Genomic DNA, 12377 nt, shown 5'->3' on the forward strand with positions numbered 1-12377 from the left:
TGGGGAGTTCTCCCTAGCCATGATTGTTCTTCATGTAATATTTTATATCGATCTATCTATACAATTCAGTTTACTCACATGTTCATGTTCATCATTGGTTATACACGATTGTCTTCTTGATTATTATATTCCGTACCAAACCAATCGTCAAATGGGTGCAACACAATCGTAACCAGAGTCACCTTGGAGTCTCTTTTCACTTTTCTCTCCTTCCTTTTATTGATATGACTTTGCTTCTATGATTTTTTTCTTGTCACCAATGGAATTTCCACCCCTATAACCTGAACTTCCACCATCTGATCTAAAGTCTCCACCAGTTTTGAATTTTGAGAAAATTTTCTTAAAGATTTTTTTTGGGATTACTCACCATTAGTACTTTCTCCTCACTTGTAAACTTGTCATCAGTTGCGTCAGAAACATAATCAGTAACAACTTTCTTTTCCTTGGACTTTTTCCCTTTCACAACTTCCTCCTTCGCAACTACTGCTAGAGGACATGCGTCAGCAGTTGACTTAACACTTTCTGTGACCTCGTCTTCATGAGATCTCAGAATACCAACCACTTATGCTAAACTGTAATTTTTAAATTGCTCATGTGCCTTCACAGTTGACACAATCATCTTCCCTTTTGGACATAAACTAATCATAAAAGTCACCTTTTCTTCAATCCTTTCTATTTTTAAATTATACTTTAACATTCTACTTAGCAATTGATTAAACCTTTCAGCATATTGATCAAGTGACTCTCCAACCTTCTGTTTAAAAGATTAACTCTGAAAGCAAAGTTGTTTTTACAGAGTGAGTTTGGTCGGCATCACCCGAATAGAGTTCCTTTAATCGTACCCAAATATTATGAGCTATTTTAGTTGAACTTGCAAGTCAAAATCATATATCTCTTTGCTTTGAGATCATTTTGAAGGTTTAATTTCTGTTCCGTTGTTATATCATTGTTCTTTTCAACAATTCTTTCATAATCTTTGAGAGAGTAAACATACTCCCTTGTTTTTGTAAACTGATGTGAACCTTCTGTGATAGATTTCCACATGTACGATCCATGAGTTTCAATTCCTAAGATGTAATCTTCAAAATGTGCCACCCAAACTTCATAGTCTTCTAGAAAAAGAATTGGAATTCTAGTGTTTGATATGATACTACTAGACAAATTGAATGAAACAACGTGCAAATCTTCTTTTCACATGATTTCAAAAACAAATTGAACAAAGAATCATATCAGAAGTCAAACAAAAAATCAAATCAATACGATTTCAGAAAAAGAAATTCCATATCAATTTGCAAATATATTGGAATAGATCTTAGAAAATCAAAATTACAATCGAGAAACTTGAAGAGAACCAAAAGTATTCAAATATTTGAAACCGAATAAATGAAATCCTTGCTTCGATACCACTTGTAGGATCATATAGATTCTAAAAATACATAAATCATGATTCAAATGCAGACTAGATTGAACACAATAGCGTAAATAAGATACGGTTTTGATTAGAGTACAAAAGGCTCGATTACAATTTTGAATGTAAGAACCCAAAAAAAGACATTGCCTTTATCTAAATAGCATCCCTTTTAACACCCAGGGATTCGGTTAGAGATTGACCAATAAGGTCGTGACACATAAGCTAAGATAACCTGTCAAACTAACTAACAAGCAACTACTAAGCCTAGTTTACAATACTGCGAGACTAAAAGGACATTTGCAGTTCAAACATTTTTCATAATTACAGACTGGATACTTAAGATATTACATTACGAAACCTTTTGCATTACAACTTAGGCTCAATAACACATTCGAGGTCTAGGTATATGTCTCTTTCAAAACTATTAAAACATATTGGATCCCAAATCAATATGATTTTGGAGCCATCTAATGTTTATCGGATCATATGCATGTAGTTCTCCCTTCCGACCATCTTTTTTAACTAAAGCAGTTGGCCAATACAGATCTAGATATCATGTTGGTTCCTATCCCATCACTAACTGCTTCTCCCTCGAAAGGAGAGAAACTAATTTCCTTAAGTGGTCTGAAGAAGATGGTCACTAAGTCTATCAAGAAGCGACATGCACAATCCCCCTTGAAAGCCAAAACCACAATGAGACCCAAAACTGGTAAATATTCTCAAAAGGATTCACATATCGATGTTTGACCTAACATTGGTTCACTCACCCCCACCAAGCCACTCTTTCGATATACCTATCAAATATTCAATATCACATGCACACACACACACACAAGGAGTCTCTATATAATTCACCCCATCCTCTCAAAAGGATAGTGAAGGTGTTAAACATAGCTCCTTGAAGCCCCTAAGAGCAAACCCATGATTCTATTTGCAACCAATCAATCCTTCTACACAATCACGACCAACGAAACTTGTTAGAAGTCCCAAGAAATTGGATATTGGGGCAGTCCCTCCTGTATCAGATGCCACAACTGAAAATATATCTACAATGGATCAAGGACTTTTGGGTGCTACTAATGTACCATGTTTAGATCCAACTGTTCCCAGGTTACAGACGTCTTATCCTCAAGCAAAATTAGAAGACATCCTCAATTTCATTCAGAGGAGGAAGGAAAGTCAATAAGGAATCTTCCATCGAGAGAAATTTATTGATGATCTATTCAATGGTGACATTGATATGGAAGCAAATGTTATTTTTGGAAGTGGCAATATGGAAGTAAACCTAAATAATAAAGAGAAAGACAATAAAGATGATCCAAAATAAATTTTTGGTTCTAATGAAGATTTAGAGAAGAATGAAGACGACGTTATTAAAGAATTTGCTTTTGAAACAGATGACACCAAAGTTCTAAATATTCAAAGGCCAACTAGTTTTCCTAAGTACTTGAAAGCCTCATCCTCTAAGCCACACATAGAGATTAACATTCAATCTTTATCATATGAGATAAAAGAAACTTCGGTTATTGGCTCTTCAAAAAAACAATATTGAGGATAAAGAATAAGAGGATGAAGAGCAAAGCAAGGAAGAATCTGAGTCAGATACTAGTTCTTTGGATGATGTCACCATTGATCCATCTGATTTCATCCATGTCAAAGAGAAGGTTAAATAATTTGAAGTCAAGGCTGACTCACTTGATAGAAATATAGATCTTTTGCTTAAAGCACTTATCGAAATAAAGTCTTCCACTCCCTCCATCCAAAAATGATAGAAGTAGCTAGATAAGATTATCTCTCTAATATTAAAGCAAACTACGGATGAGTGTGATGCTCGGTTTGATGATGCCCTCAAACATCAAATGGGTTTATTAGATCAGATGTTAAAAATTCAAACAGATGTTGTTAATGCTACCAACAAACTCACCAAGCAGACCCATGTCCTTTATGAGAAACAGATCTATATATCAGAGAAAGAGATCTAAGAAAAAGATGGTATGGATCTTATTCTCCAATAGGTGCTCATACGTAGGGATGAGCATTTGAACCGAATACCTGAAACAGAATCTAAACTAGAACCAAATCAAACCGAATTATAACGGAATAAGCTATTCGGTTCGGTTCTCGGATATGTATTTTAGGCTTATTCGGGTTCTCGGGTATTTTGGTTCGGGTTACCCGAATAAATGCTTAATCGGTTCTAAAGGAACCATAGCAAATTAGGACCGAATAAGCTATCTGGTTACATTCTTGGGTATGTATTTTAGGGTTATTCATAGTTTTAATTTGGGCGTTTAATGTTTAATGTTTAACTCATATACTTATAAATGGATTTTTGGGTGTTTACATTTTAGTGTTTAATATATTGCTTTCATAACTATATCTCAAGATTTGGATGCATATAAATTATAGTTACCTATAATCAATCATGATTATTTATTATAAATGAATTGATATGACTTAGCATTTAACAGTAGCATCATAGCATGTTAAAAAGATAAAATAAAAATATTATTTTAAAACTTGTGAAACGCAACGATATAAATAGTTTAATGCATCCGAAAATATATCTTATTACATTTCTAATGCCTTAAATAATAGCAAAAACAATCCCCTAACTTTAAAAAAGTACCAAACAATACGGTTTATTCGGTTCTTTTCGGTTCTATTCGGTCCTTAATCATATTGTAAATGGTATTCAGTTTATTCGGGTAATAACCGAACCAAACCCGTATTGGTTTAATCGGTCCGGTTTTCGGTTCTTCTAGTTAATCTTATTCGGTTTTCGATTTATTCGGTTCAGGTGCGGTTCGGTCCAGTTCCGACCTAAATAACATCCCTACTCATACAAACTATCCAATCCGCCAAGCACTTCATCGACATTCCAAATTATATATTCGATGAAGTACTTGTGGTGATGGATGAAACTATGAATGAATTGAATAATCAAGCACTATAGTAGATGCATACGGTAATCTAACCAAGGTTATTAATCTTAGCTTCAGAAAGGTTTTTGAGAAGATTGAGGATCTTAAAGAATAGACAATGATTGCACCGAAGGCAGGGCCATCCAATGCAATATGCGGACAAAGCGATGTTAGTGATATGAACAAAGAGTACATATTAAGGGATGAAAATTCGGACAATGAAATGAGAGTTTCCCCATCCAAAAAAAGCTTTCTGAAGTAGCAACCAAAAGTATACAAGATTCCAGTGCTACGACATTATAGTTAGCACAAGCCTTCAGATACTCTCAACCAACTCCTTCAGTGAACCCTCCGATCATCGCACCTTTCGATCAAGGAGCCCCGACCCAAACCAATGATGATCTTCATAATCCTATCCTTTCTAATTGATTCGATCAAACAATTCATGGTGACTTATGCCACCCAATAATTACTCAATCTTACCACTCTAGGAGCCCTAGTGAAAGAAAAGGGTAAAGGGGTCCTCTAATCCGAAGGAGCAGAAAATATTATCCCTATGAATTCGCTACAACAGCCTGAGGGGTTTTCAAAGAGGAAATCAACAAAGTGATCAAAGAGAGTTTTCTCTCTCAACAGATCTGAGAAAATCCAAATATTTATCTTGGGATTTCTCCATGGAATCCAAATGCTCGCCTCTTTGATCATAACCAAGTTCCGTACAATATGTATGTCGTTCTAACCTCCGATTTCGAGCAACTAGATCTTCCTATATCGTCATATGAAAGGTTCTACAAGAAATTCCCAAGTTTGAATCTGATTTCACCAATGAAAGATGAAGTTTAGAAGGAAAGGGAAATACTTTTTACAAGGTGTATGCAAAATCAATGAAGGAAACTTGGTCCATGAAAAAGATCATCACGATCGAAGGATGCGGTAAGAAGGTGATCAACCAATTTTCCTTGAAGTTACATCTTATTCCCTACAACATCATTAGAAGCGATTCCATAAGAATCAACATCACCGATGTAGACTTTCCAACAATCAATCCATCTGATATTCTCACCATTGCTTATCACTTCCAAAGTCGGTAAACTTCATCTCTTGCAATTAGTGCCTTCAAATCCGCCATGAAATTTCTAAAGGACTATGTCACGGAGTTTGTAAGAACGGATTTTGAACGTTATCATCTGTTCAAGACTGGTCGAACTCCCTAACCGATCAACACTTCTCTGGAGGGCATTAAAAATATACCCATTAGTCTTATTGTTGAACCTGAGCTTGGATACATCTTTCGTCCGAAAGGCTCGACCGAAAAACAACTTTTCAAGGAAAGGTAAAAGCATCTTGTTCATAGTAAGGTGCTTCAGAAGTTTATTACCATAACTTCCCAATCAGAAGCTCCAGAGGATGTAAAGAAAATTTTTATTGATGAGAGAAGTTGGTGGATTATAGTTCAAACATAATTGCACAAAGTCTATATGTTCGCTTTTAATGATGATGAGAACTGAAGAAATGATAATAGATAAGGTCACCTGGGGGGGGGGGGGATCGATACTGAAGAAATGATAATAGATAAGGTCACTTAGGGGGGGGGGGGGGATTGATAGAACATAAAAAGTGACCCTATGCTGTCCAAGGTTGATATGATCCAAAGAAGCTGCCCATCCGAGTTGAAGATTGTCCAAAGTAAAACTTATCTGAGAAAGTGATTGTTTTTGTCTTATGTATGTTTGTAGATCACGGAACAAGATCAACAATATCTTTTGTCAGATGTACTATCCTGTTGATCATTGCTTTTACATTTTGTACTATTTGTCTCTTTGTGTTTTTACATGTTTACTCTTGGTTTATAAATAGACAAATCAACCAATATATCATGTACACCTTTGTGTACTACTTCAAGAGATTAATACAATTAGTCACTTTTATGTAAAACATTATTTGTGTTCTTCATTTATTTCTCAAAGTCATTTACTTTTTCTCATTAATTATCGCATTTAATACAACTTGGTTGATTATTCAAGACTAGATTTATATTATTTGTTTCTAATATTATTTTTTTTGAAACGACAAACTAATGTACTCCTAACTATCACATATACCTCAAATAAAATTTGAACATATGACCTCTCAAATGAGAAGCTCACTCCATAACGCTAGGTCAAAAGCCCTTTGGTTCTAATATTGGTGTTGGATATTCAAAATTTCTATGGAGTATTATTTATCACTAACACGCCATGACGTAAATTGTTCTTAGCAAAAAGAAAAGGTTATAATATGTGTAATAATAATTTGATGGTTATAAATGTTTATACACAAAGAAAACAACTTAAAAAAGATAACAAAAAGAAGCCAAAAAACTACACCACGTGTATGGCACAAGGGAAACAACACCAACCAGGTTCTTGCGTTGACAATGACAAATGACCTACCACTAAACACATAATTGTAGGCAAAATAAATAAATAAATATTATTTTCGTTCAAAATAATTTCAACATTTTTTTTAAAGATTTTATTAAAATAACTTTCTTGAATATATCTTTGGATAAACCTTAAAATAATTGAATTTTATAAGATTTAAATTAAAGGTATTTACATATTTGATGGATAATAAATATCTTTTTATAATATTAAATTATTTATTTACTTAAAAAAACAACCCATAAAAATCGAATAATTTAAGTGCAATTCCTTTTCGGCCTTGGATATGATATTTCATTCGAACACGTCATGGTTAGTCACAACAAATTTTCACCACAAAAAAGTGAAAATTAATCATTGTGTCTTTTTATTTTTCAGTTTTTCTCTCTTTTATTCTTCCATATAAACTATAACAATTATGATATTAGGTGGATTATGTAAGTATTAGTTATAGTTTTTTTTTTATCAAATTCAAAATAAATATATATTATAGAATATTGTATAATAAAAAACCCAAAAACTCTACTTATATAGTTGTCTAAATCCCATCATTTATTACCCAAAAAAGAAAAAAAAATAATCAAGATATAGACTTGACTCAACAATGGATGATGCTTTGGAGGAGACATGGAAGACTTCTATTGGTGAAAAGAAAAAGAGAAAATAAATAAATAATAAAGCAAATGACAAATGACAAATAATGAATGTGTGGAGATGCTTTATTATATGCTTTTCTAAGTTTTTTGACACCTGCGGCCTGCCTTATGTCCTTTGTCTACTCAATTTCTTGTTCTCCATTAAAAAAGATTTATTTCTCTTTTTTTTTTTTTCCCATTTTTCAATTTCTCCATCTTCTTCGTTCTTTCTTGCTCGTACCCAATAATCGAGAAATGGGTAATCACATTCATCTCTAAAGATTCAATCTTGAAACCAAAACTCGTTGAGATTAACAGATTGTGATAAAGTAAACCGAATGAAGGTTGTGAAGAACAACAACAAGAAGAACAAACAACAGTTTATCTTCAACCATATGTGTAAAGATTAGGTAAGTGAGAAAGACACTTGAAAACTTTAACATGTTTGATGATTAGTACCCTTTCTCTCTTGGTTGTTATTATTGCTGAAAGTTGGAAAAAAGAAGAAGAAGAAGAGAGGTTGATATCGGTTGCCTCAGATCCAGGGAACTCCAAAAACTTTAAGTAGAGAAAAGGCTACATCTTTTTTGGGTTTCCCTGTGATTCTCGAAACTTTTTCCCCTCTCTTTCTGTATTTCCTTAAAATTTCTCCCTTTTTCTCGTGTCTAGAGCTTCAAAGATTGTCGAATCTTTGTGGGAAATCTGTATGGAAGTAGATATCGAACCAATTTAGATCAACTCCTTCATTAAAATTCTTGTTTTTTCACTAGATCCGACCACCCATTTCGATTCGTTTTCTTCATCGCGTTTGATTTTATTCATAGCCTTATAGATTTATAGGCATGGGCAATATGAATTAGTCAAACAATGACTTTTTCGGGGGTGGTTTTTTGTAAATTTAACTTCAAACCCGATAGCGATTTTAATGGAGGAGATACTTCCGGCGGCTTCAGTGCCATTAAGCTTACGTAATCCAATCTGTAAAATAATCACTGAAATACAAACACCACAAGTCGAACAACTGATCATGGGTGATAAAATTACTTTCGATGATCAAAATTCCGATTCCGGGTTTCAAGAAAGCGAAGATGAATTGATGTCATTAGAGGGTGATCGAATCTTTGAAGCTTCATGTACGCTTTCTGTCGTCAGTGATTCGAGTAGTTTATGTGGTGAAGATTTTATAGCATTTGAGTCTTTAAATACATTGCAATCAGAAGATAGTGAAAAGGGCGTTTGCTCGGTTGAAGGGATTGATAGGGTTGATGACGTGGCAAAGGAGATTGTTGTTTCTGATAAGGTGTCAAGTGGGATTGTAGGAAGAAGTGTGTTTGAGGTGGATTGTGTTCCTTTATGGGGATTTACTTCTATTTGTGGAAGAAGACCTGAAATGGAAGATTCAGTTGCAACTGTTCCAAGATTCTTGAAGATTCCTATTCAGATGCTAACAGGTGAAAAGATGACCAAAAGTTTGAGTCATTTGAGTGCTCATTTCTTTGGGGTGTATGATGGACATGGTGGTTCTCAGGTTTGTGTCTTACTTTCATTTTGTATTTTTAGTATTTTTAGTATGTGAAAAATGATTTGGATTTGGATGACATTGCTATAAATAGGTGGATTTTTCAAAGTACAATGTTGTTGTGAGATTATATTTCTTAAACATAATTACATAACCCTTTGTAGAATGTTGAAGTGTGAATGAAAGTGTGTTAGTATGATAGAGTTTGACTTTTTAGTCAAATTGATTATTTTTCAACTTGTAAATTTTCATGTTTTTTGAGAAAATTCAGGAGTAAATCTCAAAACTTTTGGAGTATATTACAAGTGGGAATATGGTATTGGTATGGTATAGTTGACTTCTTGGTAAAATTGATTATTTTTCAACTTAGTAATTTTCATATTTTTTAATTTCAAAATTTTGGAGTATATTACAAGTGGGAATATGGTATTGTTGGATTTTGTAATGAAATCACCATCACTTTATTGAATAAGACGTCATTTGTAGGACCTTAAAAGTCAGTTTGACTTCTACATTGGTTATATGTCAACTTTAAAATGGATATAAATCTTCATGTTTTTTTTAGAAAATCCAACAACAAAAATCAAATCTTTTGGAGTATATTGCAAGTGGGAATATGGTATTGTCATATTTGTAACGAAATCACAATCAATTTATTTCAATAACAAGTCAATTGTAGGGCCTTAAAAATCAATGATACAATTTGACTTCTAAGGGAAAACTGATTAATTCTCTATTATAGCATCCTACTTTCATTTCTTTTTTCTTTTTTTTTTCAGTTTTATACTTCCCTTTTTTTCTCATTATGGCATTGTACTACGGAAAATATACCCTATCATAGCATTACGCTTTCAATATTTTTTTATTAGGACATTATACTTTGCAAAATCCACTCAATTATAGCAACAAAATTTGCTTTGTATTCATATGACATTGCTACATTTTTGAAAATTTTCAAAGTACAATGCTATAACAAACTAATAAATAAAAGTACGTTGGTATTTCTTGCATTTTAACCCTTATATTTACATCTAACTTGTAAGGTTATTGCCAGGTTGCAAACTATTGTAGTGGGCGTGTTCATACTGCTTTACAAGAGGAATTAGAACCACTTATGGCGGCTTATGGTGGTGATGGAAGCAGTGTTATAAACACCGAAAATAGTTGCCAAGATTTGTGGAAAAAAGCATTTGTCAAATGTTTCCTTAAAGTTGATGATGAAATTGGAGGAAATCAAGGGAACCTTGAAATCATAGCTCCTGAGACTGTGGGGTCCACCGCAGTTGTTGCCTTGATTTGTTCCTCACATATAATCGTATCAAATTGTGGCGATTCAAGAGCCGTTTTATGCCGAGGAAAAGAAGCCATGGCACTTTCTGTAGATCATAAAGTAAGATCAATTGGTATTTTGGTTTATATGAAAGTAGAATAATGAAAGTATGTTGCTATTTGCAAAACTTGAAGTCTTGAGACCTGACTTATGGATTCTCACCTCCTTACTGCTTGGGCAAGCACGTGGGGACTTATGGATTCTCACGTCCTTGATTTACTTTTTAATTGATTTATATTGTATTTTTATTTAAATATATGTTGTTTATATATTGAAATAGCCAAATCGGGAAGATGAATATGCAAGGATAGAAGCTGCGGGAGGCAAGGTGATACAATGGAATGGGCATCGTGTTTTTGGTGTTCTTGCAATGTCAAGATCTATTGGTAATTGTTCTTTAGTACTTTCACTTTTGGATGACATTGCTATAGTTGAGTAGATTTTTCTAAATACAATGTTGTAATTGGTAGAAATGAAACTAGAATGCTATGATAAACAAATTAATAAAAGTATGTTGCTTAGTTTCTTGCATTTAACCCTAGTTAATATGTCATAGTAGCGTTTAGAATTCATTTCAAAATGTCTAAAATACTTTCGTTTCTTTCGGTTACTATAACATTGTACTTTCAATTTTTTTTTTCTTATCAACGTATTGTATGTAAAAATCTACCAAATTATAGCATGACACGTTTTAACTTTTTTCTTATTATAGTAGTAAAATTTGCTTTGTATTTTGACAACATTGATTTTACTCTTGAAAAAACTATCCAATCATTAGTACTTTTAAATATTTTTTATTATAGAGTGAAACTTGCGTTTGTATTTGGGTGACATCTCTATAACTGAATAGAATAGATTTTTCAATAGACAAATGTCTAAAATGCCCTTGAACAATGGAAATTGACAGGTGACAGATACTTGAAACCATGGATCATCCCGGATCCAGAAGTGACATTCATTCCACGAGCTAAAGAAGACGAATGCCTAATTCTTGCAAGCGATGGTTTATGGGATGTGATGAGCAACGAAGAAGCATGTGAAATCGCTAGAAAAAGAATACTCGTTTGGCATAAAAAGAACGGCGCAACCAGTCTTCCACTAGAAAGAGGCGGAGGGATTGATCCGGCAGCCCAAGCGGCGGCGGAAAGCCTCTCAAATCGCGCTCTTCAAAAGGGAAGTAAAGATAACATTACGGTGATTGTTATAGACTTGAAAGCCCAAAGAAAGTTTAAGACCAAAACATGATCCATCATATTCATATAATCATATATATATAGTAACATGAATTCATAAGTTTACAATGTTGCTATTATTTGTCCAGTATTATTCAAAACAAAGAGCCCATTTGTTTTTCATGTGGGCCGATATGTTTGTTTGTTGATGATGTAAATGTTTTTTTAGATGTTTTTGTAGTAAGATTAGGGTTTTTTTATTGATGTGTTTTTTCTTATTGTTCTTCCTCCAAGTTTCAAAGGCTTTGTGAGGTATTTGTACTTTTATTGGAATAAAAGTGTAGTATCTACTATACAATATGTATGTATATATGTGTCGTTTGTTTTTAACATGGAAACCTTACCCCATTTGGACATTTGATGATTCATATAAATGTTTATATTCTAATTGAGATCTAAATTTCATACAAACTAGAAAAGATTCCCCGGCATTGCCGGGGTCGGAAGGTATTGCTTTGTAAAGTAAAGTAGCATGTTGGTTGCTTTTTGTCCGTTAATGTAAGGGTAATTTGGTCTTTTCAGGTAGTAGGGACTGAATTTGTCACCATGGGTAAACCATATGGACCATTTATGTAATTTTGGCGGTATTGGTGGTGGTGGTGATGGCAGATGGTGGGTGGGCTTATGGTATTGGGTGGGTATTTTCTAATAAATAAAACATTAATTTAAATCCAAAAAAAGAATGTTAAATCTGGTAAACCACAGGGACCAATGTGTAATTTTGTCTAACAATAATAATAATAATAATGAGGGACCATTTCTGCCAAAAGACTAAATACTAATAATATGTAATAAAAGGCGAAGGTTATGAAAAATTCAAACCAAAGTAAAAGGGTTGTTTGTGAACAAAAGCATAAAGATGAAGGGTCAATGTTGTAAGTTGGAAGACCAAAATTGACAAAA

The 12377-nt window shown here is 33.5% G+C and overlaps 1 protein-coding gene across 1 annotated transcript; it reads left to right on the plus strand.

The window, feature by feature from the left end:
- The first annotated feature begins 8180 nt into the window (after nucleotides 1–8180).
- Nucleotides 8181–11673, plus strand: LOC145123653 (protein phosphatase 2C 50-like). Its single transcript, XM_079058858.1, has 4 exons — nucleotides 8181–8921; nucleotides 9967–10302; nucleotides 10523–10628; nucleotides 11150–11673. Exons 1-4 carry the CDS (start codon nucleotides 8319–8321, stop codon nucleotides 11485–11487), a joined length of 1383 nt encoding a protein of 460 aa, XP_078914984.1. The 5' UTR covers nucleotides 8181–8318; the 3' UTR covers nucleotides 11488–11673.
- Nucleotides 11674–12377: the final 704 nt, after the last annotated feature.

This window comes from Lactuca virosa, chromosome 7, assembly GCF_052849685.1.
Source record: "Lactuca virosa cultivar CGN04683 chromosome 7, Lactuca_virosa_CGN04683_v6, whole genome shotgun sequence".
Classification (NCBI taxonomy): Eukaryota; Viridiplantae; Streptophyta; class Magnoliopsida; order Asterales; family Asteraceae; genus Lactuca; species Lactuca virosa.